The sequence below is a fragment of the Mesitornis unicolor genome, unplaced genomic scaffold, assembly GCF_000695765.1.
Source record: "Mesitornis unicolor isolate BGI_N332 unplaced genomic scaffold, ASM69576v1 scaffold6947, whole genome shotgun sequence".
Lineage (NCBI taxonomy): Eukaryota > Metazoa > Chordata > Aves > Mesitornithiformes > Mesitornithidae > Mesitornis > Mesitornis unicolor.
In genome coordinates this window covers 6,305-33,795 of record NW_010194246.1, presented here as the reverse complement: position 1 = coordinate 33,795, position 27,491 = coordinate 6,305, and the positions used below count along the sequence as shown (strand labels likewise).

General features: G+C 45.5%; 1 protein-coding gene across 3 annotated transcripts; it reads left to right on the top strand.

Moving 5' to 3' along the window:
* Positions 1-1,304: 1,304 nt before the first annotated feature.
* Positions 1,305-27,491, top strand: ALDH18A1 (aldehyde dehydrogenase 18 family, member A1). Of its 3 annotated transcripts, XM_010187728.1 has the most exons (18): positions 1,398-1,424; positions 3,782-3,830; positions 4,177-4,400; positions 5,972-6,121; positions 6,208-6,312; positions 8,476-8,634; positions 9,548-9,638; positions 11,000-11,124; positions 13,924-14,068; positions 15,409-15,482; positions 16,126-16,225; positions 17,354-17,574; positions 20,744-20,881; positions 20,991-21,186; positions 21,331-21,452; positions 24,545-24,731; positions 26,076-26,171; positions 27,152-27,491. In XM_010187728.1, the coding sequence occupies exons 1-18, from the start codon at positions 1,398-1,400 to the stop codon at positions 27,331-27,333; spliced, it is 2,391 nt and encodes a 796-aa protein (XP_010186030.1). In that variant the 3' UTR covers positions 27,334-27,491. The 3 variants fall into 3 exon arrangements, with proteins under 3 accessions (XP_010186029.1, XP_010186028.1, XP_010186030.1); XM_010187727.1 differs by lacking the exon at positions 3,782-3,830 and having other exon boundaries at positions 1,305-1,424; positions 8,476-8,628; XM_010187726.1 differs by lacking the exon at positions 3,782-3,830 and having other exon boundaries at positions 1,305-1,424.

The following is a 27,491-nucleotide window of genomic DNA, read 5'->3' as shown; positions in this document are numbered from 1 at the left end:
CAGAGGCAGGTGTTGAGGTGCACGGTGAGGGTTTGCAGAGGGAATGTCTGGTTGGTGCCGTTTTCCAGCTCCTTTAGGCTTGCCCTGTTATGGTAAGAAAACTTTGCTCAGTTGTATCATCTACTTCAAGTCCTTTGTCTGCCCCTGACAGGGGTCAGGACTGCTGGTTTAGCTGAAGCAGAGAACTGGAGGGACGTTGCAGATTAGTGGTGTTAAAATGCCATGCTATGTAATCGCTGTTAGACGAAACAGGAGAACCACTATCTGCTGGTGGCTGCCTTGTCGTTTGTAGAGGTCTGTATTTTGGCAGGAATTACAGTGAGGTATAACAACAGTGCACTGATCTGTGGTAATGAAGCAACTTCACCTGTTCATACACCAGAACCGCGGGGTGCTGTGGTGTCACGGCGTGTGTGATTGCAGCCTTCCCCTGCAGTGGCTCTGAGCTCTCCTCCTCTCTTCCATACCTTGTTTGCTCCGTTCCAGTGGTGCGGAGGGGTGGACTGAAAGCAAGTGAAGGAAGCAAACTTTTGTAAAGGGCAAGGAGAGGTTTCATGGCTTAAGCACTGCCTGGGAGAACTGGGTTCTTGTTAATCTCTCTTGTTTCCTTTGTGGGACTGGAGGCATTTCTGCAGTTAGACCTAGGAAATGGCTAATTGTGTATCCCTTGTTTGCCCAGTACTTGCTCTGGTGCTTGTTGAGTTACAAGAATTCTGGGTGTTTACAAGTTACATCAAGAGAAACAAGTGCCAAGTACCTTGGAAATTGGTGTCCTTACCTGTAATCATGGTTATCCTGTTGTCATTTGGTAGTGCTGGGGGACAATTGTATCAGCTTATCTTCTATATTGAACAGGGATGAAATTAATGAGAAGTACGGTAGATGCTCTGTTGTAGGACGCAGAGAAAAGTCTGGATGACACAACCTCTCTAGGTTTTGTTGTGGGTTTTTTGGGGATTTGTTTTGGGTTTTTTTCTTCCAGGCTTCTCTGTGGACAAAGTTATGACTTCTTCCTGGTGTAGGTACCCTCGCTTGTAGTCTTTTCCCTTCCTGGAAACCATGTTTTGCTCTTGATCTGTACTAATGATCTTCTGCCAGCAGGAAGGAAGTGGAGCCCTTCACTGCTCCTGGACCAGTCTGAGAGCTCTGGGAGGGACTGGGCTGTCTGCCTCTTGCAGGAGAGGTGGCATGAAGACTCCAGGACACAGGGGAGCTGTGGTGGGGGTGGTGATGAGAGAAATGCAGATGGAAATTCACTGATATTTAACCAGTTTCCTCACCGCTTCCTTTTAACTTACAGATAACCTTGATTTGTGGAAGGCATCTCAAAATGTTGTGTCGAGCTGCTCAGAGCCCTCTTGCCCGCTCCCCTGGATGGTGCTCTGTGTTACTGCCTCATGCCATCACAGCCATTTCCCGTCTATGTATGTATGAGAGAAAGCACACGTTTCTGATAACGCTGGTCAGTATGGGTCTGGGCATGCCTGCCACGCTCTGTCCTATGTTGAAAGGAAAACCACCTCATTGACATCATTCACAGTTCATAACCTTTGAAGCGAGCTGCAGTTGAAGCTTTATTTTCTTAGTGTTTCTCCCTTAACTCAATAATATTCAGCTGGATGTCTGAGAAGTGTATTTGTAATTGTGATGTGCGGTTCAAGCAAGTAAACCAGTTGTGAAAGTACACGTTACTGTAAAAGTTCTTTATTTCAACCTCGTACATTTCTGGAAAACAAGATCTGATTATGCTGCCTCCCCATCTGCGTTTTCAGCCCACGGATATCTTGAGTAAAGCAAGATGTGAAGTTCAGATTTATTCGGATTAGATAAAAGTGGAAAGAAGCTTGCAGGAAACCCAAGTGTAAATACATAGGTGCCCTGTAAGTAGTTGTTCCCTGAAAATCTCACTTGAGAGAACCACGCAGTGTTTGGTTAGTGGTCTGAAATGGAGAAGACAAGGGTAGACAGACTCCATGAGATCAGGAGATTGACTGCTTTCCATTGCAGGCAAGATTAATTTCCACTTGGTCCATGTGTTAACAGTTTAACTGTTGATTAACTTACTTTTGTTGATATTTGTATGAATTAAGTGTTGAAATCTTGAAAATGCTAAACTTGTTTTTCCAAGCTATAACTCCGTTGGCTTCTGCGTTTGTGGTATTCCTGAATATTCCGTGTTTTCCACAGTCAGAACTCGTAGTTAATCCTGTGGAAACTCTTCCTTGGCATTGACAGTAGTCAGTCAGTATTGGAGCAACTCTGGGTACTTCATCAGTTCCATTCTGAAGCTGGATTGAGCGTTTATTGCCATTTTGTTTTCTTCTCCACTGTTTCTGCTGTGGTCCCGTTCAGCTCCTCTGTATTTTGAAATTCTGCTGCTTTACTCCTGAGAAGCAAGCCTTACACAGGTTACATGGAAGGATCTGCAGTGCCAAATCCTAACTCTTCTTCATGTATCTCCCCTTCTGTATTGAGGAAACAAAACTTGATAAGGTGTGGGATATAAAAGCTGAATAGTAGAAACCTGTTTGTCCAAAAAGTTGCCTTTATTTGCCTAAAACCTTGTTAAATGACAGGTTTCTCTCTTCTGCAGCACTGTGTTCATTCCTGTCTTGTTTTGGCAGAAGTTACACCCAGAATAGTCACTTCAGGCTATAAATGAATGGTTTGTATCCTAGGGCATTGAAATTAGAGAGACAGAACAGATTAAATAAAATCAGATAACTCTGACCACGGCCTTCACATCATTTTTAGGTGGTGGGGCCCGGCTCTGCCCACAGCGCCCAGGTGAGGCAGCACCAGAGGAGCAGATGGGGACGGTCCCCTCGTGCCGCTGGTCCTGCTGTGAGGTGCACCCCAGGATCTGGTTTCCTTCTCAGTGCCAGGGCTCGCTGCTGGCTCCTATGGCATGAGTTAATTAATTAGTTAAGCAGGACTTTCCCCTTGTGAGCCCACGTTGACTGTGCCTGAGGATTGCATTGTTCTTTAAATGCCTTTCGATAGCATCCAGTATGATATTCTCAATAACTTTTCCAGTAGTGTCTGCCATCTTGTGACTGAGTTGCACTTTTGGTCCCCGAGTGTAGTGTCGGTTGCCATTTTTTCTGTAGTTACATCAGAAGTGTTCTCCCTCTTTTCTGCTTTACTGGTATTTGTGAGACCGTCTGAAAGTTGACCTGGTTTAATGCAGTTTCTGAACAGCAATACAAAAGAACTAGATAGAAGATAAAGTAACAGTGGTTTCCATTTTTTTTCAAGTAATAGGGTTTATCCATATTATATTAATTATCAGTTGACACACTTGGACTGTAGGTGTGCTTATCTGCACAACTTCTTCTGACATGATTTACTGTCACTCTGCAAAACTCCCTGTGCAGTTGGAAGTGCTTTCCGTCTGCTGTCGTTCCTTCAGCTTAACTTTGGGACTCTGTGTGTGACCTCTTTCTCAGTTAGAATGGGACTGGGCTGTTCTTGTGGTTGCACCTTTGTCGTCGCTGTTCCCATTAACCTGCTGTGCTGAGCATGGCCTTGCTCTCCTTTGCAGGCATCTGGAAAACTAAGATTTTCCTGAGAGATTTTCCCTGGCTCATTGACCAGGGCGACGGCCCAGCCTTGAGTGTCTTGTGTCTTACCTGAGTAATGCTGTGACTGTGCCTGTTTGTCCTGTGAGAAGGTGACTTCCAGTTCATGTGTCCCTCGGCCCCTTCTGCTGCCCCTCGTTGAGCAGAAATACCTGACTTAGAGAAGAAGCATGACTTTTACAACACCTCTTTCCTACCAGTCAAGCTTTCTGTGCTACCACAGACAGGACATCTCTGTAGCTGTATCCAGTGAGGCAAGACAAAGGCGTCTTTTTAGAACTGGTACTTCTGATGTGAGCTGTATGAGCTCTTCTGTAGCATCCTTCAGCTTGATCTTCTTGATTCCCAGAGTCAGAGCTCTGTGACACATGGGATATTGCCTTATATACCTTAGGGATGATTAGTGCTGCTCAGGTATTATTGGTTCTCACTTGATTTTGGTGACCTCAAAGCTAGGTTCTCATTCCCCATCACTGAGAAGTGAGTATTGTGAGCTTTAGCCTTGGAAAGGGAGGAAATGTGACATGACATTATGGACCTGAAGTCTGAACAAAACACTTAAAACTGCATCTATTTCTTTCTTCTTTCACCACAGATCTCCCTCACCAAAACCAAAAATTAAGGAATGAATCCATCCGTTGTTGGAGCAACATCCCGTTTATCACCGTGCCTCTCAGCCGCGCGCATGGGAAGTCGTTTGCGCACCGCAGTGAGCTGAAGCACGCAAAGCGGATTGTGGTGAAGCTGGGTAGTGCGGTGGTGACTCGAGGGGACGAGTGTGGCCTGGCCCTTGGGAGGCTGGCGTCTATTGTAGAGCAGGTAATTCTGTGACTGAAGTGGAATATTTGGATACCCTGTGATTGATGGATGGCACAGAATATTGCAGGAAAAACTCACAGAACAGCGATGGCCCTTTAGAGCAATGTGTTGGCCTTTGCCTTTTCCATCCCTCTGTGCTGTGGTAGCATAAACCACGTAACTCAGTAAATCGGTGTGTGAGGGTGTGGTGGGCTGACCCTGACCAGCAGCTGAGCACCCGCAGGTGCTTGTGCGCTCACCAGTCAGACTAGGAAGGAAATAGAGCGAAAGTAATAAAACTTTTGGGTTGAAATAAAGACAGTATAATAAGGGAAGGAAAGAGGGAAAGAAACAAGCGATGCTAAGGCCATCACTCACTCCCTTGCACAAGCAGACCCATGCCCAGCTCATCCCTGACTGATGTCCACTTTGCAAGACAACCCCCTGCCCTTTCCTACGCTGCTACCCCAGGTTTGTTACTGAGCATGGCAGTGTATGGTGTGGAATGTCCCTTTGGCCAGTTCGTGTCAGCTGTCCCAAATGTCTCCTCTCTGAACTTCTTGCCCAGCCCCTAGCCTGCCTTCTGTGATGGGACATAGTGGGGAAAAAGAAGGCCTTGATGCTGTGCAAGTACTGCTCAGCATGGGGAAAAAAAAGACTTTGATGCTGTGCAAGGACTTTTTAGCAACAGACAAACCATTGGACTGTTGTCAATGCTGGTTTAGTCCTGAAATCCAAAACACAGCATCATATGGGCCCCTATGAAGAAAGTTAACTCTATCTTGGCCATACCCGGTGTAGAGGGAGAGATTGGCACCATGGGATTTTTGTGCAATAGGGCATTCGTTGGCCCTAGTGGGAAGGTGGTGCTGGAGTCTGCATAAAGAGCAGAACCTTCTTGATCACCTGGGCATTTGCAGATTTCTTCCAGGAGAAAGCTTGAAACCTCATTACTTGTAGGAAAAACCGGTGGGATCAACTCATGGATTGGTTCTCCAAAATGAAATGATGACTTTGGGAGGATTGGACATATCTTCTGTGGGAAGTAAAGTTTACGCAATAAATTAAATTAATCTAAGACATTTAGCCTTAGAGCTTTGAAAGGAATCTGGCCAGATGTGAATAAGGAAGAAGTAATTAAAAGCTTTGCTATCACTAGAGTGCAAAGTCACCGTGTAATGGCAGCTTTGGGGGTGGATGGTGAATAGGAAGGTTTGGTGGAAGGTAGAACTGCTGTTTTACAGCTTTTTCCATATCTTACATTTCCTTATCTCTAGTAATGGAGGTGGAGGCGCAAGGAGTGTTGCCATGTAATGTGTGTTGTATAAATTCAGACATGTCTGTTATAAAAACTGGTGTTGTGAAAAGGAAGTTCAGTAGAAGGTACAGATTGCATGCAGTCCTTTGCATAGCTGCTAAGTGGCTAGGAAGGTGTGCAGGGGTATCTCAGAGGGTGGTCACTTTGCTCATCCAGGGATAAAGCAAAACACATGTGTCAGCAAGGACAGGTGAGCATAAGGTTATCTGCAGTAGCCTGACTGTCACGCAGAGATCATGCTGCAGGCCTTGTTTCTTATGTTCTGTGCTTACAGGTGTCAATGCTGCAAAACCAGGGCCGAGAGATGATGATTGTCACCAGTGGCGCTGTAGCTTTTGGAAAGCAGCGGCTGCGTCATGAGATCTTGCTTTCTCAGAGCGTGAGGCAGGCACTTCATTCGGGCCAGAGCCAGCTGAAGGATATGGTGAGCGGCTGGCGGTGCCCCTGCTGCGTCCCCAGCACTGGGCAGCAGCTGCTCAGGCTGCTGCCTGCTCTTCTCTGTCTTTGTAGGCGATTCCAGTCCTGGAGGCCCGAGCCTGCGCAGCAGCCGGCCAAAGCGGACTGATGGCTCTGTATGAGGCCATGTTCACACAGTACAGCATCTGTGCAGCTCAGGTAAGAGATTCCTGCTTTCCTGCAATCATTTGGTGCTTCCATCAGTGATGGAATTGTTCTTGGGTTTTTTCTATGTTTATGTGCTGCTATCTTTACTGTAGTCTTGCATTTATAGACTCACCGAGTGGTTTGGGTGGGAAAGGACCTCAAAACCCCCCCAGTCCAACCCCCATGGGCAGGGACACCTCCACCAGCCCAGGCTGCTCCAAGCCCTGTCCAACCTGGCCTTGGGCACTGCCAGGGAGGGGGCACCCACAGCTTCTCTGGGCAGCCTGGGCCAGGGTCTCACCACCTCACAGGGAGGAATTCCTTCCTAGTATCTCATCTAAATCTCCCCCTTTCCAGTTTAAAACCATTCCCCCTTGTCCTGTCGCTGCCTGCCCTGGTAAAAAGTTCCTCCCCATCTTTCCTGTACCCTTCAGGTCCTGGAAGGTGCTCTAAGGTCTCCCTGCAGCCTTCTCTTCTCCAGGCTGAACAATCCCAGCTCTCTCAGCTGTCTCCATAGCAGAGCTGCTCCAGCCCCTCAGCATCTCCGTGGCCCTTTGTGGGAATTTCCATTGCAATCCTATTTTTGAGGCTTATTATTGTAGTGTAAATGGTAGCTTATACAGGAGTGGCTTACTCAGTATTTCTGAAAGGGAGTTGCCTCTCATCGAGGTGAAGCAAATACGCTTTTTCTTTTTGGAGCCCGTGTGTGTCTCTTGTATGGGGTGGGGTCTGTTAAGGTCTCTTCACAAAAGCTAAAGTTTCCAAAGTAAGGGTTTAAAAGATCGCAAGTGGCTGAAATGCCAGACGTTATGTAAAGCTGGCAGAAATGCACATCCACACTTCAGAACCTGCTGTCCATCGGCTCCTTCAAACCTTTCTAACTTGTGGTGATGGTATCCCTAGCCTGGGTCTTCTGCCTAAGCCGAGTGCTGCAACTGTACTAATTGAACTACTCTTAAACAGGCTTTGCTTATCTTAAATACGCTGAGAGCACAGAGTTGCATCAACTCTAAGGCCTTATCTGTTTAGACACTGTTCATGAATCTAGGAGCCTAGTACGAAGTGTTGCTTGGAGGAGCTTCTTCCTGTAATACAGTGTAGCTGATACCACTGAAATGTTGACGGTGTAGCTAACAGTCGCTGTAGGCTGTGCTGGATTATGATCTTGCTCAAGTTTGTAGCCAACTGTCATGATTGTGCTCAGTGACATGACAAGGGGCAGTGGTTACAAACTGGAACACAGGAGGCTCAACTTAAACATGGGAAAACCTCTTTACTGTGGGGGTACCAGGGCCCTGGCCTGGGCTCCCCAGAGGCTGTGGAGTCTCCTCTGGAGACACCCAAACCCCCAGCTGTGTTCCTGGGTGGTCTCTGGTGACTCTGCTGTGGCAGGGGTTGGACTGGGTGCTCCTCAGAGGTCCCTCCCTACCCCAGGCGTTCTGTGATACCATTTTGTGATTCTGTGACTTCAATTTAAAAGAATTAGTTACCCTTGACAAAAAACTCGGTGTACGCTTTGATTCCAGGCACTATTGTAGCATTTGCATGATGGATTTGTTTGCTTAGTTCTCAAATGTCCAATGACAGGGTAAAAATGAAAAATAAAAATCTCTTCAGAGCAGACCTGGAGGTTTTTTTATCTTGAAATGCCAAAAGGAAGGGGGTGGTGCTGCTTGCAGGAGGCTTTATGACCAAGGTTCTTTCAGAAAAGCAAGTGAGATCTAGAGCTGAAGAGGAGTCTTGAGACAAAACATTTCTTCTGCTTGCAACAGCACAAACATTACACTGGGTGAGAAACAGGAAGGGCAGTGTCTGGAGCAATCTGCTGAGTTGTGTAGGGTCTTCATTCTCATCAGCATCTGCTTGTGGTTGTTTTTCCACGTTGATTCCTGGAGCCTGTGATCTGTCAATGTGAGAAAAGCCATTATAGGCCTCAGTGGAAGTTAAGGGATATAAACATAAAAGGCAACATTATAGCCTTCATTAAAGGATATAAACCTGAAAATGTTGAAGGCATATTTCTCACTTGTCTTCTTTATCCTTTAAGTGTGGCTTATGTTTCTTCAGCGGCCCGAAGGGTATGTCTGATCTGTTGTTATATGGTAATACATATGTTTATGATGTTCTCAGGAAAGTGGTAGGCTAAGTATATATTCATTTTTTTCCTCCGTTTAGATTTTAGTCACCAACTTGGATTTCCACGATGAACAGAAGCGTCGGAACTTAAACGGAACATTGCATGAGCTTTTAAGAATGAATATTGTTCCTATAATTAACACTAATGATGCTGTTGTTCCACCTCCAGAGCCGAACAGTGATCTGCAGGGGGTAAATGTGGGTAAAGTATTGCAAGGGGGTGGAACCTGCTTGTAGATAGTAAATCACTGAGGTGAACTTGACTAATGCCATGATTGGGGACCTCCGAAGCCAGCAGCAGGGAGACAAATGTACAAAATGAGTGATGTGGACAGAGGGTACTGAGAGACTGTGCTGACCTGTTTCTGGTGGGGTGCAAGCAGGGGAGTTGTGTGCCCAGTTTGGTTTTCACTGAAGAGCTGAAGTTGGACCTCTAAAGGTCGCATAGTCCAGCCCCCATGCTTGCAGCAGGGTCAGGCAGTACCTCTTGTCCTGTCACTGAGCACCACGGTGCAGGATGCAGGTGCTGATCGCACTGCTGCTCACTTTGATACTGCTGTGCTCGGTCCAAAGCGTGTGGACTTTCATACAGTGATCACTATTGTGGTTTAGCCCAGCAGGCAGCTCAACACCACAGCTGCTTGCCCACTCCCCCGCCTCCCCAGTGAAGGGGGGAGGAGAACAGGGGGAGAAAGGTCAAAGTGCTCGTGAGTTGAGATAAAAACAGTTCAATGATTGAAATAAACTGATAATAGTAAATTGTAGTGGTAATAAGAATGACGGTAATAAAACATGAAAAGTTACACTCGGCTCATACAGTAGTGACAGGCTGCTCCCTCCCAGCAGTGAATATCGGATAAGGTAATGAACACTGTGAGCACAGTATCTCACAGAGTGAGTTGGGGAGTAGGCCTTGGGAGCAGAATGAGTAGAAAGTTGATTCTGTGACTCTATCCCAGTGAAACCAGTTCTGCTAAGTTTCCAGTGGGTGTTAATGAAGTAGCTCAGAAGGACCTAGTAGTGTGAAGGCAGCTTGCTTTTGTGTGTTGCAGCCAAATATTTCCTAGTTTGTCCCGCTCTTCAGTGCTGGTGACAGGCGTATGCATTGCAGGTGATCAGTGTGAAGGACAACGACAGTCTGGCAGCGCGGTTGGCTGTGGAAATGAAAACCGATCTCCTGATTGTTCTCTCAGACGTAGAAGGTTTGCGAGTCATTTCTTTACTTGTTTTATTGAAGTACATCAGACAGTTAGACCAGCCTATATTTGCCTTTTACCGATCTCTTCAGTTCCCATCTTTTACAGGGACAGTTACAACGCACCAGTAACTCCCTAAGGCACATGGTCATAAGCCAGAGCCTGTCTGCCACGCTGTTGAATCTGGATGAGTGAGAACGCGTGTGAACCCGAGACCTGCGCAGAGCCCAGAGCCCATATGTACCATGGCGCTTCTGCTAGCGTCTCAGAGCTGTGTGGTGTAGTCATGAGTAGCGGGTGGGGTAGAGGATCCGTGTTTAGAATTGGGATACAAGCCATATGCTATTCTACAATAGCTTGTTCCTCCTGGCAACAGGTTCTGTCTTTCAGTGAATTGCAGGTACGTTTCAAGTCCTGGTCATCACCTTCCGGATACCTGGACCTTGCCAGCTTTTTCTGTCTCCCAAACGTTTGGTTTGTGCTGCTCTGAGGAGAGAGGAGGTGCCTTTCCATAAACACAGTGTCTTTTAGCAGATTCAGCTGCATTTCACGGTTGATTCTCATTGAAATTACTGAGAACAACTCAAGTTAGTCAAACTAACTTGTATAAAAGAAAAAAGATAAACTCCCAGTGCCGCCATCCCCCAGGCTTGTCATGCAATGTGACCTCTTGTTTTTGGAAAGATGTGTGTCATCGCCTCCTCAGGCTGTCAAGGAAGGACACAGTCTGCACTTGTGCTTTCTGATTTGTAATGCCAGCAATTGCTCACAAAGAATTCCTGTGAACTGTGGTGGTAGAGTTTAGGTTTGATGTGTTGGGTAAACCAAAGCATCATTAAGGTCCAAGCATAGTTACATAAATTTACTAGATTTTTTGTTTCAATTATTGAGTATGTCTCTGTAGTGTTGTGTTCCTTTTTAGCAGAATTCTATAGTTACCCTTTTTACACATTTCTGAATTGCTCAGTTTATCACTGTACAACCTAGCATCCAGGAACATCATCAGAGTTTTTGCCTGTTCAGTTGTGGGCTGTTGTATTTGTGAGCCCTGATTTTGAACATGTAAAAGCTCTAAACTGTCTCTGTAGCCTCAACCAAACGTCACTGCCTCCCAGCTTCCATGCTGCTGTTCAGCATGTGGGTTTTTGGTTTCTTAGTAGCTTTGCTTTTGGTAAAGCTGTACTTCTTGAGTCTGCCTGTTACGTGTTTCATGCTCTCAATCCCACAAAAAGCAGAGTTCATTGGAAGTTTTCAGTCCTGTAAAGTGGAATACAGCTTTTCAGCCTCATGGATTTCTTTTTTATTCCTTGGGCGAGCTTTAGAGATGAGGACATGTAACACTAACAGATTATTATTATTTATTTCAGGACTCTTTGACAGCCCTCCAGGATCTGACGATGCAAAGCTCATTGACATATTCTACCCAGGAGACCAGCAGTCTGTAACATTTGGAACCAAATCCCGCGTGGGAATGGGAGGCATGGAAGCCAAGGTAGAAATATGAAACATTTGGTTTTGTTATTGTGAAGGAAAGGGAGATGTAGGAAAGGGAGCTAGATGAGATGGTTGTGCTGCCATTCAGATGGGTTTGACAGGCTGCAGAAAGGGGCACGTACTGAACTCAATAATGGGAAGTGCTGAGCCCTGCTCCTGGGAGGAAAAACTTCATTCCCCAGTGTGGGCTGGGGAACAGGTTCATGGGAAAGGACACAGGGGTGCTGGTAGACACTGAGAGCCAGCAGTGTGCCCTTGGGGCAGAGCACACCAACAGCATCCTGGGTTGCAGGTCCAGGGAGGTGGTTGTTTCCCACTCCTCAGCACGAGTGAGCCCATGTCTGTGCAGTGGTGCCTGGTTTGGACCCCACGGTGCAAGGACCTGGTATCCTACAGCCAGTCCAGGGCAGAGCTGTGAATGGGACTGAAGAGTCGGTGCATGTCACTCGTGCAGAGCTGAGAGCTGGGACTGCTTGCCCCGGGGAAGTTTGTGTGTAAATACCTGAAGGAGGGTGTAGAGAAGACAGAGCCAAACTTCTCTGTGGTATCCAGGGAACGGGCAAGAGGCAGTGGGCACAGACAGAAGCACCAAAACAGGAACAAAACTGTGTTGTGCACAAAAAGTTGGTATTGATTGCTGTGAGTACCTAAACACGGGTGTGTTGTGAGACTGCAGGGTATGCCTCTCAGGATGCTGGGGTATGTGCTACGATAGTATCAATTGATGCAGATTCCAGAAGGACACTTTTGGAAGGTTGTCTGTAGAAACTGAAGTGGATTTTTATTAAGTAGGGGAAGACCAAAGTTAAATTCTTCACTAGTTCTGATGTTTTATCTCCTTTTCTGAAGAGTCAGGCAAGGCATACTTCAGTATCAGAGCATGGACTGGAAGATGGCAAGAGGAGGAGACATTTGAGTGTTGTATTTGTAACTGTGGGACATACAGAGCTTATTTAGAAACAACTTTCCATTGATCTAGCTTCTGGAATAACAGTTCTAGGCATTGAGGGGAAAGCTACCAAGGTCAGAGGATACTTGTATTCTAAAAATACTAACCTGTTAGAGATATTTGGTATCTTTAGTCTGAGTCGCATAGAGGCAAATCTCAGTGCTGCAAACCGTAACCCTAACATAAATTTGTTACAGTTGAGATTTGGGTGACATCTTTGGAAAATGGCAACATCAATAATAGGACAAACAGATGGTAGCTCCGAGTACAACTCTTGATTATGTGCGTGTAACTTCAGCAGTTGATGGTTCTGTGGAAGTCAGGAGCTTGATGTGATCGGCACATCTGAGAGGTGGTGTCTCCCAGTGAATATGGGCTGCAATACCTCATTGTGGGACCATGTCAGGAAGGTGTAGAATTGAGGAAGCAGAGAAGCCTTTGCAGTTAAACAAAAGACATGTAATTCAGTATAGCGATCGGATAATGCTGCCCATACCTTGGTTGTTAAAAAACAAAGGAGACCACAGGCAGTACTCCTTCAGCAGGTGACAGCTGGGATTTGGGTTTTGTTTTTGTATTTTGGCATGAACCTATGAAATGTTGGAAAGGGGGAAATTTTAGAGAAATCATGTTGTGATGCCTTAAGGCTTAGGTGTGTGGCAAGAGGCTAATCTTTGGACTAATTAGTACATGGGGATGTCGGAGAACCCTTTCTAATACGCTAATCCTTAACAGTCCATGGGAGGGCTGGGCAGATGTCAGTGTGCCAGCATGGAAGTTCAGAAAGGGAACTCGTGTTGCCCTTCATGTTAGGGCAGTGCCTGTGAAGACGCTGCCCCTAAATGTGGCAGAGGTTGTGTCGGTCGCGCTGCCTCTGTGGAAGCCTTTGGGTGATCTGGTGCTGTCTTTGGTTCCAGTTCCCATCTCTATGTGCACGTCAGATTGTTCTGGTTCCAGACGTGCCTCTTATCTTAGATCTTTTGCGTGTTCTTTCTGTACGTCACTTAGTGCGCTGTGTCCTGACCTTTGAAGATGACTCCTAAATGCTATACTTAGAGAATCTTCCTCCAAAATAACAACAAAAAGGAGGAGGAATGCTAAATAAAAAGCATATAATTCACATCTGAAGAAGTGCTAACTCTTCAAATAAAGCCTACTGAAAGATACAACTATTAGGACAATAGGTGTGCTCTCAAGCAAAAAGCAAAAGCAAATAAATAAAAAATCCAATGAGAACATGAACAGGAAATGTGAATAAAGTAGGTAGAAACTTTGTGGAAACCTGAGCAACTCTTCGGCAAACTTCATAGCTTCACTGAAGGGTTATAAACAATGAAAACACTGCCACATCTTAAGCAGAACTTCTGCTGATCAAACTTTAAGGGAGTAATTCAGACAGCTGAAGGTATTGAAAAATCCTTTTTAATGTTGTATGGTAGTAGCTAGGACCTGAGCAAGAACAGTGCTCCTCAGCACGAGTAATATCATGTGGTCACTTAAAGTGGATTAATTATTGATGGCTAATCAATGTCAGGAAAATTGGCAGACAGTAAGAAGAACTTGCAACACAAGGTAATGGTGGAAAAGAACGTACGACCGCAGTGCCCTTGAAGAAATCTTGAAAAAAGCAGGCAGCTGGGGAAATTGAAGTATTTCTATAAAGTGGCAGCTAGCTAAGGAAGGGAAGGTAAAGCACAAACACAACCTCTTTCAGTGCTGCGTTATGGAAATTCCTCAAGTGTGTTGAATGCTCTTGGAAAGCCTCAAAGTGAGGAACAAGAGGTCGTGTTGGGAGGTGATACAGATAACAGGTGGATTTCCTGGAGCTGGCTCTGTCCCTCTCTGCAGGTGAAAGCGGCGCTGTGGGCGCTGCAGGGCGGCACCTCTGTGGTGATTGCGAACGGCACCCACCCGAAGATCTCGGGTCACGTCATCACGGACATTGTGGAGGGGAAGAAAGTTGGCACCTTCTTTTCAGAGGTAAAACCTGCAGGTGAGTACAGAGGTGATGTGTACGTGGAGAGTTGTAGACGCTTCCTGGAAGGTTACAATTTGGCTAGACCTGTACAGTAACTGGGAAACCACACTCTACTTGAGAAATGGATTTTGAAAGGTATTTTCTAAAGTAGGAATAGAGAGTTTTGAATCCTCTGCTCTGGTTGCCTCCTGCTGATAAACCGCTGCGTTAGACTTGCCTTTGAAGAATGCAACGAGTAGAATTTTTACCATTTTTAGTCTTAGGTGTTATTGACGTGCGGATACAAAACCAAACCCCACAGTCTGTAAGATTGTAAAGTAGTTATGTTTATTCACGCGTGGGCAGCACGGGGGAAATTCCTCCAGATTGTGCACACTGGACACTGCAGTTCGCCTCACTTATATACAGCAAAGGGTTACATATTCATAAAGTTTCCCAATATGGCTATACATATGCATGACCTGTCCCCGATTCGCATTAAAATTAGTTCTCCTCCCTCTGCGCTTGCGCAGTGCCTCCTGGTGGTGGTTGACAGTGGTCGTGGGGATGAAGGCCAAAGATTCCTCTTCGTCACCGCTAGTAACCTTCTGTTCTTGCGCTGACTCAGTAGCTTCTTGGCTCTTGCTCAAACTGCAGAACTGGCTCTACCCCGTTCTGGAGACAGTTCTTCTGTTAACTGGTGTCTGTAGCGAGTTTCCTTAGTTTCCTAAAATAAGCTTCTTAAACACAGTAACTAAGATAAAATTGCTAACATTACATTACCTAGGTTGCTAATTTCCTAGTATCCTAACACACAGCATTTCAATAGGTAATATATAAAAATCTCCAAGACTACATTTCACAACAAATTAAACTTTAACCGTGGTTACTGCAACCAAAATTCGTTTCCAAGAGCGATAAGCAATACAATGTTTCTAAGACTCCTTTAACTCCCTCTTTTATTATAGTCCAATATTGAAGATTCCTATGCTATTTTGTAATCCTTTCTGTTTTCCTCAGTTGAAAACTTGAACTTTTCAAAGTTTGTCTCCTTTTTTCAGTAGCCTGTGGTGCCCTGAGACTTGGATATCCTGGTGTCTTTTTGCCATTTGCCAAGTCTTTTTGAGCCATGGTTCACGCTCACCTCTGACGTCGTGACCTTACAGAATCTCTACGATGACTCTTTATGTTCAGGGACCATAGCAGTGTATTTATGTGAAGTACAGATTTTCCTGTTTTAGCATACAGCAGATTTCTTGAATTTGCCTGTTGAAGACTCTGTACCTGCTTTGAGCAAAGAACGGGAAGATGGCAGCGCGAGTGTTCACTTCATGTGCGCTGTTACCTTGCATGGCGTGTTGTGGGTGTCTCTGCAGGTCCTACGGTGGAGCAGCAGGCTGAAATGGCTCGAGCTGGCGGCAGGACGCTGGCGGCTCTGCAGCCCGAGCAGGTGACAGAATTCACTTGTTAAGCTTGTGAATGTGTGGCAGGTTTTACAACACAGATTTGTAACACAAATGAGCCCCTTGGGTCAAGAATCTGTTCTTTGTGTGCCACATCTGTCATTTGGATTGCAGCATGCCTAAAGAGATGAGAAAAATGGGAAGATAATGTACCTTGGGGCTATGAAGTAGAATATACTTTCACGTGGGGTTTATAAAAATTTAATAGTGTCACATATAACATAGAAATTAACTGCGATCAGAACTGCTGCGGAACGGACTGGAATAACTTGCTGCACTCACTGCTGTGTGCGGTGCATGCAAAGAGGAGCAGCAGACGGTTGGTTACTGCTCTGCAGCTGGGTAGGTGAAATTCGGTGTCTGTTGTTCAGAAGACAAGGTGGTCTTAAAGGAAGAATATTGTGGGTTTCGGCATGGAAAGCAAGATCATAAAAAGCAAAGTAAAGGCTGAAGCAGTGTTCAGCCTCATTGTTCAGTGTGATGCAGGGTGGGAAAATCAGTTGGCCCTGTTGTTTGGGGGGTCAAGACAGAGAGAGGATGTGGTCAACGTAAAAAGACTGAAGGGGACCAGATGCCACGTAGCATGGACTTTGTGTAAGAAGTCAGTTCAGAAACTCTTTTCTCTTTCAGAGAGCAGAGATTATTTATCGTCTTGCTGACTTACTAACTGACCATCGAGAAGAAATTCTCTTGGCAAACAAAAAGGATTTAGAAGAGGCTGAAAATAAAGGTAATATTTCAAGTCATTCTGCAGCAATCCTATTGCCTTGAGCCTCTCTGGACCTGAGAGGAAATGAGCAGATCTAGAATGTTCTGTCACCTGGGACTGGGCAGTACGGCTGTCACAGACCAGTGAACCCAGGACCTTGAGAGGTGCTCAGTGTGAACAGCTGCAGCTTCCTTAATTACTTAAATTGGATGTCTTCATCAGAGGAGATACTGAGGGCTCGCAAAACACCAAGCGATGTCTTGTATGAAAAATAAAATAAATAGCGCTTCATTTTGCGAAAGGAGGTTCTCTCTAGAAATGGGATAGAACAGACATCGTCTCTGTTGCTGTTGTGCATAAATGTTGTGCATATTTCCTGGCCTGGTTAAGATCATGTTTGGCTCGTGAGGGGTGAAGGCCGTCACCTCTTTAGTGGATGCTCTCCAGAAAGAACTGTGTCCACTTCTGGCTGAGGAAGGTTCTCTTTAGGTGGCCTGGATTAAACCCGTGCTGTGTTAGATTGATGCATTCATTGAGAAGTTTGGGATTGGGATGTGTACATATAGGGACAGCAAATGTCACCATTTGCTATGAAAATGACACATCACGAGTGTCAATACTTCGTGGGAGACACCAGGGAGCATTGTTTTACTGACCAGAGTACTGGAGGAGATGTTGCTTGGTTAATTTCCTGCTTGAACGTCTTCAGACTGGAAAATTCGGGCAGTTCTTGCCCAGTCTGAGCAGAAATGCTGTGCGTGCATCTGTGCTTTGGGATTTCTGTCTAGAACAGATGAAATTACTGCCTGAACCCTCCAGAAATACTGCAAGGATAGAAATAAGTAATAAGTTCAGACATACAGCAGTACTGGAGGTAGGACAAACCTTATCTTTGTGGATGTTGATGTTGCTTCATGTACAAATCACTTAAACCACATGAAGTGAAAATGTGGTGGCTGAAGTTGTTGTCACATTTCAGTGGTTTTATTGTGGCTACTGGACTTAATGCTGTGTGTTTTTTGTCTCGGGTAGGCTTCTTGCTGGGGCATGGGAAATACCTGGATTTTCCTTAGGTTCACCGCTGAGGTTGCTGTTGCTGGAGCCTGGGCAGACCGGACGATCTCCAGCACGATGTCTTCTTTCTTTTAGGGAGACTGGCACTTCCTTTGTTGAAGCGCCTGAGCCTGTCTACATCAAAGCTGAACAGCCTGGCTATTGGTCTGCGTCAGATTGCAGCATCCTCGCAGGACAGCGTCGGCCGAGTAATTCGGCGAACACGAATAGCAAAAGACCTGGATTTGGAGCAGGTGACGGTGCCTATCGGTGTCCTTCTCGTGATCTTTGAGTCCCGCCCGGACTGTCTTCCACAGGTACGTGAGGAGGGCAGATGGCACTGCTGGAAGTTCTTTGGTGACAAGAAAGGGTGTTTCTGTTGCCGAGCAATGGGGAGCTTGGGAGTCTCCTACCAGCGAGAAGTCTTGTCTCAAAGGACTCTTGCTTGGATTCTTCTAAAATTGATTTTGTGGGCATCCCTGTATTTCCTGCAGAGAGATTCTCAGGACTTGCTTCTGCAATGTACAGAGTTATTCAGGCCTGTTGGTTTGTTTGTTTTATTAAACCCCACATAGAGAAGGAGTTATCTTCCGTTTAAATGGTGCAGTTCCTGCATGTGTCTTATGATTGTATGGTCACAGCTTGGGAGGCTCCTACCAGCGAGCACTTGTTTGTCTGTCCATGCTGCACACAGCTGAACTGCAGGCTGGATTAAACAGGAACTGGTTAATACAGATGCTAGTAATTAACTGTAACTGTTAAGTTAGAAAAGAAATAGAAAAGGCTAAGCACAGCAGTTCCAGGCTTTGAGAGGTCTGTCCTGTACTGACACTGGTGTGGGCAGTGAGGCAGGACGAGGGCTTTTTCTCAGCTGTAGTGAGATGGGTGTGAGGAAGAATGCTGTTAAAGTTCCTAAGTACTGAAGTTGCTGGAAAGGCTAGAGGAGATCTCGAGTAGTGTAAGTGAACATCATTTATCTTGTGTCAGGAGTAAGGCAGGCATCTTAAAGGCAAATACCTTCATCTGCAGTGCTGTGTGGGAATATTGCTGAGAGTAAATGCTGCTGTTATGCATGAAAATAGGGAGGCTGAACTAACGTTGCAGAGGAACCTTGATCTTATTTTCTAACTCCTGAGTACTTTATTGAGCAGCTGTAGTAGATTTTAAAAAGAAAACAAAAAACCCCCACTCCATTATCAACACCACTTCTCACAATTAACATTAGGGGTCTAGGAAGACTGAGGAGGTCTCTGACGTCTGAGCAGGTGTTTGAGGAGGAAGCGATGGGCACAGGCACTCGAGCAGTGGACACCTTGGTGCCTGAATTTTGTGGGTGGTCTCCATTTCGTAACAGAAGGGAGCACACTTTAGGCAAAGTTCCTGTGAAACCAAAAGGCACTGGTCTCCTTGTCTACCATTGCTAGCCCCCTGCTGCTCTCTTTTCTTCACTGGTAGCCAGTGTGTTTCCTTGTTGAACTCCAGTCTGTCTTCCTGGGTGTCAACCCTGTCTCTTGCCCTCCGTAGCTTGTGTCTCCCTCTTTCTCCTCTCTTTTATCTTCTAAAACTTACACCAGTCTGACTCTTGCTGGCTTTTTTCCCCGCTTTGTTGTACAGACTTGGCATAGTTTGTCTTGGTGCTTGCTTTCCTTCCTGCCAGCCTCCTGTCCTCACGCTTGTGTCAGGTCCTCTCACGCATTTTCAGAGGATCATCTTTGATACCTCTGTGTTCGGAGTGCGTGGCTCCTGTCCTGTGCTGTAATGACAGGAGGAGTGGTTCCCTCCTCTTCCTTCGCTGCTGCATCTCGTGCTAGTTTGGGTAAGCAATAGAGGGGAAATCAGACTTGGCCGTGCTCAATTTGCACCATGGAGACAGCGTACACAGGGTCAGTGCTCAGAGCTCAGTCTTCAGTTGCAGTGAAGGCAGAACAGTTGCAGATTACCAGCAGATTTAATAAGCTGCTGCTGAGTATATGCAAACAGTGTGTTTGCATCTCTTTTTCCCCAGGCCAGATTGCAAGCATCTTTCACAGTCTGCCTTGTATAGATGGCACCAGGTCCGTTGTCGCTCTGAGGTGTATTCATGCTCTACTGCCCCTTCAAGGGACTGAACCTTATCTTCTGGTCTCTTTTAGTCACAAAGGTTTTTATTTTTGTGTCCTAATTTTTTAATTTTCATTTTTTCAAACCAGATCATAACTTTTCTTTTAATCTTACGCCTGCAGAGCAGAATTCTTGATTTAAATAAGATTGTTTAGGTTTCCCTTGTGATACGGAACTTTGGCGAGGCAGATACTTACAAGATACTTTCAAAGTACAGTCAGACTGCTTTTTAGTGTTTAGTTTTGTAAGTTAGAAAGACATACAATATCTATGTCAGTCGAGCTTCCTAGACTATACTTCAGGGTTTTTTTATGAAGTATTTCTTATTTTTCAGTCTTCTTTTTGAATTGCTTCTTCCCAGAAGATAGTAATACAGTAGAGTAACTTCAAATGCTGGATTTGTTTGTGCTAAAAGGTTCTGGAGAGGAGATGATTTTGTTTTCTAACGGAGTGTATGTTTGGGTTTTTTTCCCCAAATAGGGGAAATTGTAGGACCATTGTGAATGGGATTGGGGTGAGAAAGACAGAAAGGCATACAAAGTAAAATAACTCTTGCAAGAGAGGTTTGTCGTGTCTGACATATTCCTGGGTAGGAAAGAACTAAAATCTGAAACAAACAATTAAAAAAACCTCCCACCACACCTCTGTAAAAGAGATTTTCAATTTAGTGGGGAAAACACAAGTAAGAACTCATGTCTGGAAACTGAACAAATTTGGTATATGTTTTCAACAGCAGAAGTAATTTTTTTATCTAACTTCCAAAAAGCGGTGGTGGCTTTGGAGCATTTTTTGGAAACTTGTTCTGGTTGTGTTGCTGGACTCCAGCAGTGAAATCCGGCACCTGGAGCAGTTGGTCACACACAGGAAAGCAAAGTGGCGCAGCTGGGCCTGTTGTAGAAGGCTTTTCCCCCTACTCACAGGTAGTGTTGGCTGTCTGTGACTTCTGCTTTAGACAGCATGGTGACAATGCTCTTCCTGCTCACGAGAGGAGCTCAATAGCCACCTTCTCTCAGAATGGCTGGGGACGAGAGTTCTTGCACCCAGAATTGTTCTCCCTGGGGTGAATGGCCACACAGCTCCCCAGTTCATACCAGAGCCTAAGTCCAGGGCTTCCTCCAACTTGTCCTCTGCCATCTCCCCCTGGCAATGGTACCTTGGAAACTCAGGTTTGTTCCTGAAACCCTAACACGTTTCATTTCTGGAGTTAAATGTGCTGTTACCTGTAATGATTTTTTGGTGCCATAAAATGATAACCATAGATTAACATGGAGTAAATCAACAGGATTAAGCATCCTGTTCTCACTCTATTTTGTGGGTTTTATTCCGACAGAAGAGATGGGTTACTTTCTCCTTTTTTTTTTCTTTTTTTTTAATATTTTTTGGCAGGGGTCTGCTTTGGCCATAGCCAGTGGAAATGGCTTACTACTTAAAGGGGGGCAAGAGGCAGCACATAGCAATCAAGTCCTTCATCATCTGACACAAGAAGCACTCTCCATTCACGGGGTCAGAGATGCGGTGCAACTGGTAAGTGCCTAGAAATAAATCAGCGATTTCTTTGGTATGGTGCGTATAAAAAGTACGGGCAGAACCTGAGAGTTCAAACTGCAGACTGTTTGTATGGCAACCACCACAGGTGAACACGAGAGAGGAGGTGGAAGATCTCTGCCGGCTGGATAAACTGATAGATCTGATCATCCCCCGTGGCTCATCACAGCTGGTCAGGAATATCCAGAAAGCTGCTAAGGGAATCCCAGTGATGGGACACAGCGAAGGGATCTGTCACGTGTACGTGGACACTGATGCCAGTGTCGAGAAGGTCACACGAATAAGTAAGCTGGGAGAGGGTGGCTTGAATCTTATGGGTGTAATTAACTTTGGCGTATGCAGTATGGTTATGGTAATTGATAATTATATGCTGTTCAAAATCTTTGTTGTAAATATCACATAACCAATTATCTACTCTTAAACCTCAGTCAGAGACTCAAAGTGTGAATATCCTGCTGCCTGTAACGCTCTGGAAACTCTCTTAATTCATCGAGACTTGCTGAGAACCCCGTTGTTTGATCAGATCATAGACATGTTGAGAGTAGAACAGGTCAGTCACTCATACTTGTGTTTTGTTTTGTGGTTTTTTTGGTTATTGTTTTTTGTTGGTTTTTTTTTCCTAACACTTCAGAAGCGTTAGTCTGACTGGTGTGGCCCTGTTGGACTTTATGATGGTTTGACACTTGAGTTATCCGTATGTCTCGTCATACTCATAAATTAACTTGTGGAGAATTTTCTCTGCCTCTTCACACAAACCCAAGTTTTTCTGTAGACCTGATCTGAAAGGAAGGGATCCATCCAGAGGGACCTGGATAGGCCGCAGAGGTGGGCCTGTGCCAGCCTTATGAAGTTCAGTAAGGCCAAGGGCAAGATCCTGCACATGGCCAGGGGCAATCCCAAGCACAGACCCAGGCTGGGTGGAGAATGGCTCAAAGCAGTCCCGAGAAGAACTTGGGGGCGTTGGGTGATGGAAAACTCAACATGAGCCGGCAGTGGGTGCTCACAGCCCAGAAACCAACCCCATCCTGGGCTGCATCACAAGAAGTGTGGCCATGGGGGCGAGGGAGGGGATCCTTCCCCTCTGCTCTGCTCTGGTGAGACCCCACCTGCTGTGCTGTGTCCAGTGCTGTGGCCCCCAGTATAAGAAGGCCATGGAGCTTTTGGAGTGCGTCCAGAGGAGGCCATGAAGGTGATCAGGGGCTGGAGCGCCTTCTCTGTCGGCACAGGCTGAGAGAGTTGGGGTTGTTCAGCCTGGAGAAGAGAAGGCTTCAGGGAGACCTTAGAGCACCTTCCAGGACCTGAAGGGGTCCTACAGGGAAGCTGGGGACAGACTTTTTACCAGGGCAGGTAGCGATAGAATGAGGGGGGAATGGTTTTAAACTGGAAAGGGGGAGATTTAGACTAGAAATTGGGAAGAAATTCTTTACGGTGAAGGTGGTGAGACACTGGTCTGAGTTGCCTAGGGAAGCTGTGGGTGCACCTTCTCTGGAAGGGTTCAAGGCCAGGTTGGACGGGGCTTTGGGTAACCTGGTCTGTTGGGAGTGGGACTGGATGATCTTTAAGGTCCCTTCCAACCCAAACCATTCTATGATTCTATGAAAGCGGCTTCTCCAGGACAGCTGCATGCCATTATTGGGATACAAATACTTCATTTTATATAGCAAAAATAATCTTCTCCCTTAGAAGAGCGTATGCACTACCCTTTCTCCACCCTTCTTAATTCTGACTTAATTGCTCTTAACCTTCCAGACGCAAAGCCTCTTCTTGAATCTGTTCATTTAGCTCCTTACCCAAGTGAATCCCCTTCTGTTTTTCTCCTTTCTGAATCTGCTTTATTTTTTTTAAACCTTTCATCTTGCATGCCCTTTATCCCCACCCATTTTCCATCCTAATACGTCAAAGGAACAGCCAAAGGCCAGTATGCTAATTAGTTATTTTGACTTGGGTGATGTTTTGTCAGTAAAGGTATCAGAGATGCATTGGGAGAGAAGTACCCGTGAAGCAGTGGGAATTGCATATAAATCACAGATTTTCACTCAGCAGTGTGTATTTGACCAATAGAGTGTACAGCAGTGATTAATGCGGGTAATATAAAAAGGCCATGTGCTTTGATGATGTTGAAAGGGTCATACTAAAGGAAGCTGATAGGAGCAAGTCCTTGCTCAATGAATTTTTTTCATACCCCGTTTGATAAGAAGAGTAGAATTTTGGGTGGGAGGGATGTGAGGATTAGCGCATTTCCACCACCACCCAGCCCCTAACACAGCAACCAGGATGTTACCTCTGTCTTATCTGACCTGACACAAGAAACATGCAAACATTGGGCAGGGTTATGGAATTCAAGTAATTTATAGTTGCACAAGAAAATGCCATCTTACAGATACCTTCTTAAAACCCTTCAAACTTCAAATTTTACAGGCTTGTGCCTTATTTCTCATTTGTGTTTGTGTTGTCAAAATTTCCTGTGTTTCACTTGCATGGGGATTTCTCTGCCATATCTGTTCCGAATTATCTCTCATTGTTTAGGTGTCTCAGCTGCTATGATTAAACTTGAGAGGTCGATAATGCGTTAGATCTTCTTTATAACAAATGAAAATAACCTATGTGAGTTTCCTTGTTTTGGACCCAGTCACTCCTTTGTGCCTGAAACACATGCTTCAGAGAGGGGTGGTGTCAGTTCAGAAAACACAAGTGTAAAAGCCGTTGAAGGTCTCATGGCTTTTGTTGGTGCACACCTGGAAGCATTCCTGTAGTTGCTTTCTTAAAACAAGGGCTGGCTGCGATATTTTAGCTGCTTTCCCAGTGCTAATGTTGTGCTGTCCTCATGCCTGAGGACTTTCTAAATGATGTGGTTGCTTTAAATAAGTGGAAATGAGTCCTGAAGTAGGAGCATGCCGTGCTAGGTAGCCAGCCTCACATGTCAGCTGTTGTACCTCATTGCTAGTTCTCCAGTCTGCAAAGTTTCCCAAAGCTAGGCTTGTTTTTCCTTACAGTGCACGCAGTGGACATTGGGTTAACCCCAGTCAGTGGCTGAGCACCATCCAGCCGTTCCCCACTGCCCCAAGTGGGAAAAGGGGGAGAGAACAAGAGGAGCAAAAGCACAGGACTTTGCATGTTGAAAGAAAGATAGTTTGATGAGGAAGAAAGGGGAAGAAGAGGGGAGAGGCAACAAACAAACAAACCAAAACCAACCCCCCGAAACCCACACAAGTGAGGCAAAGCTAATTACTCAGTATCTTCACAAGCAGACCAATGCCCAGCCAGTCTCTGAGCAATGCCTGCCTTCTTCAGAAAACCCTCCCTTCAGTTTTTGTTTCTGTGCATGACATTACGTGGTGTGGAATATCCGTTTGGTCGGTTTGGGTTGGCTGTCGCGGTTGTGTCCCCTGCACACTCCTGACCTCCTGCCCAGGGGCGCAGAGTGGGGGAAAAGGAGAAGGCCTTGGTGCTGTGCAAGCTCTGTTCAGCAACAGCCAAATCATTGGTGTGTTTTCAACACTGCTTTAGCCACAAGTCCAAAACACAGCACTGTAGGGACTGCTGTGAAGAAAATGAACTCCATCCCACAGAGTACAAGAAGCCACATTTTCACCTGGAAGGCATTGGTGTGGTCAGCAGGACACAATTTCTCTGGTATTGCAGGTGAAGATTCACGCTGGCCCGAAGTTTGCATCTTACTTGACATTCAGCCCTTCAGAAGTGAAGTCTCTCCGCACAGAATATGGGGACCTGGAGTGCTGCATTGAGGTGGTGGACGGTGTCCAGGAGGCTGTTGAACACATCCACAAGTATGGAAGTTCTCACACGGATGTTATCATCACAGAGAATGGTTAGTGGTCCTTCTGCTTCCTTAAGCTGCTGTTTTGGTCTGACTGCCAATCTTCGGTGTTAATGTGACTTCTTACCTGTTGTCTTGGGTAGTGGGCATAACCAAGTGGAGGCCTGTGAGCTTAATGTGCCTGCAATGCTGTGTAGCTCAGAGAAAACATGTGTGGCCCTTACCCCAGGATGTTAAGGAATGTGTTTGAGCAACTGCCCGATGGCACGTCAGCACATGCCCTTGGCAGGCAAATTGCTTTGTGTTTCCGTATCGTGCGGATTTACTGCACCAGAGGGTTTTGAAGGAACCTCTCCTGACGTCCTTAGGCCTCTGAACACTGATGGGGTACAACTTCTGTAGTACCTCACTGGAAGGAATAGGGATTGTAGGGGAGATTGGACTTTATCCACTTTGTCTTCCCATGTCATTCTTGCCAACAAGGACCACAAAAGTTTTCTTCCTACCTCTCCCAATCCTTTACTTCCCATTTCTGTATCCTAAGTGTAACATTTATATCAGTTCGCCGTTTCTTGCCTCTCTGTTGTTAACTTGTGCTCCTTTGTGCAGCTCTGTGCTGCTCCCATCCCTAGCACCTGCCCTGCTCACAGTTTGAACGCTGTGCCTGTTCAAAGCATGGTTGGAGCTGTGGCTAGGCAAAGGTGGGCTCACAGACCAAGCTGGGAACTTGGGAGGATCAGCTGCAGTAAGGCCACGTTGCTCTGTGCTGTGTGTGAGTCAAGCAGGCTTCTGTTTCTGTGCCTCCTGCCAGAAATGGAGCTGATGTTCGGTGTTCGCCCTCCCTTACAGAGAACGGCATCCTCCAGAGGACTGAGGCTTGCTCAGATCTTGCATGTTCTGTCTTAAACTGTGCTCTTTAACTGATTTCCTGTGCCATTTCTGAATTTTATTTCCCAAGCATTACCTGCAATAGCAATTTAGTGTAGGATTTTTGATTATCTGGAAGAATTCCATGATTGAGATGAACAGAGAGCAGAGTCTAGTTTAACCGCTTCAGTTTGACGGCAAAGTGTTGTTTGGGGCAGCTGACCTTTCTCCCCAGTCATACGGCTATCCCTGTTTGCAGGTTCTAGACTGGATGTATTCAGAATTAGACATATTTTTGCTTTCTTCTGATCTTTGCAAGCTTCTTGTAACATTTGCAGCTCTGTCTACTTGATAAGCATACTGGGAAGAAGGTATGACTGAATACATCTTAGCCCAGGCTGTTTAAATACTGTCTGATAAGGTTGCATATGAAAGTTGTATCTGTTCACTGTGTTATGTTGTGGGTTTTGGAGTCTATGATCATTCTGTGTGTACTGCATTTTATTTTTCTCTCTGCCTCTTTCTCAGAGAAAACGGCAGAGTTCTTCCTTCAGCACGTGGACAGCGCTTGCGTTTTCTGGAACGCCAGCACCCGATTCTCTGACGGCTACAGATTTGGGCTTGGTAAGAGAGAAAATACTGCAGGATTTGCTGTTGTGTGAAAAGTGTGGCGGTCCGAATCCTGGAAGATAGGATTAGTCTCTGCTTTTACTGTCTAATAATCAGGTTTTTGGGAAAGGTACTACAGGAGAAGTTGAAACCTAGACGTATCATCCAGCAGACAGCTCAGTATCTCTTTTCTGCCAGAACTAGCTAGTGCTGCTATACAGACTCTGTAGATTAATTTAGCCATGGGGAGCAAAGATGTTTTGGATCATTGGAAGCTCTGTTCTATCAGAATCAAGTATGTTGCATGCATGTCATGATAGAGCAATGCAACACTGGATGTGAAATTGGAGAACAGGTTTTTTCTCTTTCTAATGATGCTGTAAAGAGTGCCATGCTTTGTTCCTGCTGTCCAGTGTGCCAGCCCCATGTTGTTGAGGAATGAAAGGCAGGAACCAGACTGACTGTCAGTTGCTTAAATAAACGGGTGCACCTACTGTGAATTGCAGAAAACAAGCGAAATACTCCTTCTTGAGGTAGAAACTCAGAAATCTCTGTAGCAGTCTATTACTGTATCAGCTGGAACATTCAGCATTCCTTTGGATCAAAACATTCCAGTTAGGGTCTTGCAATATCTTCTCAATATGATAAAAAGGACATAAGATCACAATCTTGACTAATTTAGTTGTTTGGGGTTTTTTAAAAGGGATTAAACCCTCAGATGATCCATGTAAGAGATACCTCTCTCTTGCATCTCTCTCTGTAAAAGTAACTCTGTAGCAGTCAGAGGTATAAACGTTACAATTTGTACTGTAATAGTCAAACTCCTCTAACTTTTAAATCTGAACAGGTAAACATAACTTCCAGCATGTGGAGAGGGGCAGAGAGAGGCAGGCCACTGAAAGGCAGGCAGCGGTTTTTAAATAAAGGTGCAAAACTGCTTAGTATGAAGCGAACGTCTTCTGAGGATTTGTCTTTGTCTTGTGCGTTTCCTGCAGGTGCTGAAGTGGGAATTAGTACTTCTCGTATCCATGCACGTGGACCAGTGGGAATTGAAGGACTCTTAACTACAAAGTGGTTGCTGAGGGGGGACAATCACGTTGTTTCTGACTTCTCAGAGCAGGGGAGCATGAAGTATATTCATGAGAGCCTCCCTCTCCCTCAGAGAAATACCAACTAAGAGCATCGGGGCAGGGGGAAACCCAGGGGTTTAAATATTTCCTGAAGATGTTCAGGCTTCAGGGAGCTCTGGAGAGGGAGTTTGCTTTTCATCTTCAGGAGCACTGTTCTCAGTTGCTGTGCACTACAGTGAATACAAAAGGATCCCATCTGTGAGAT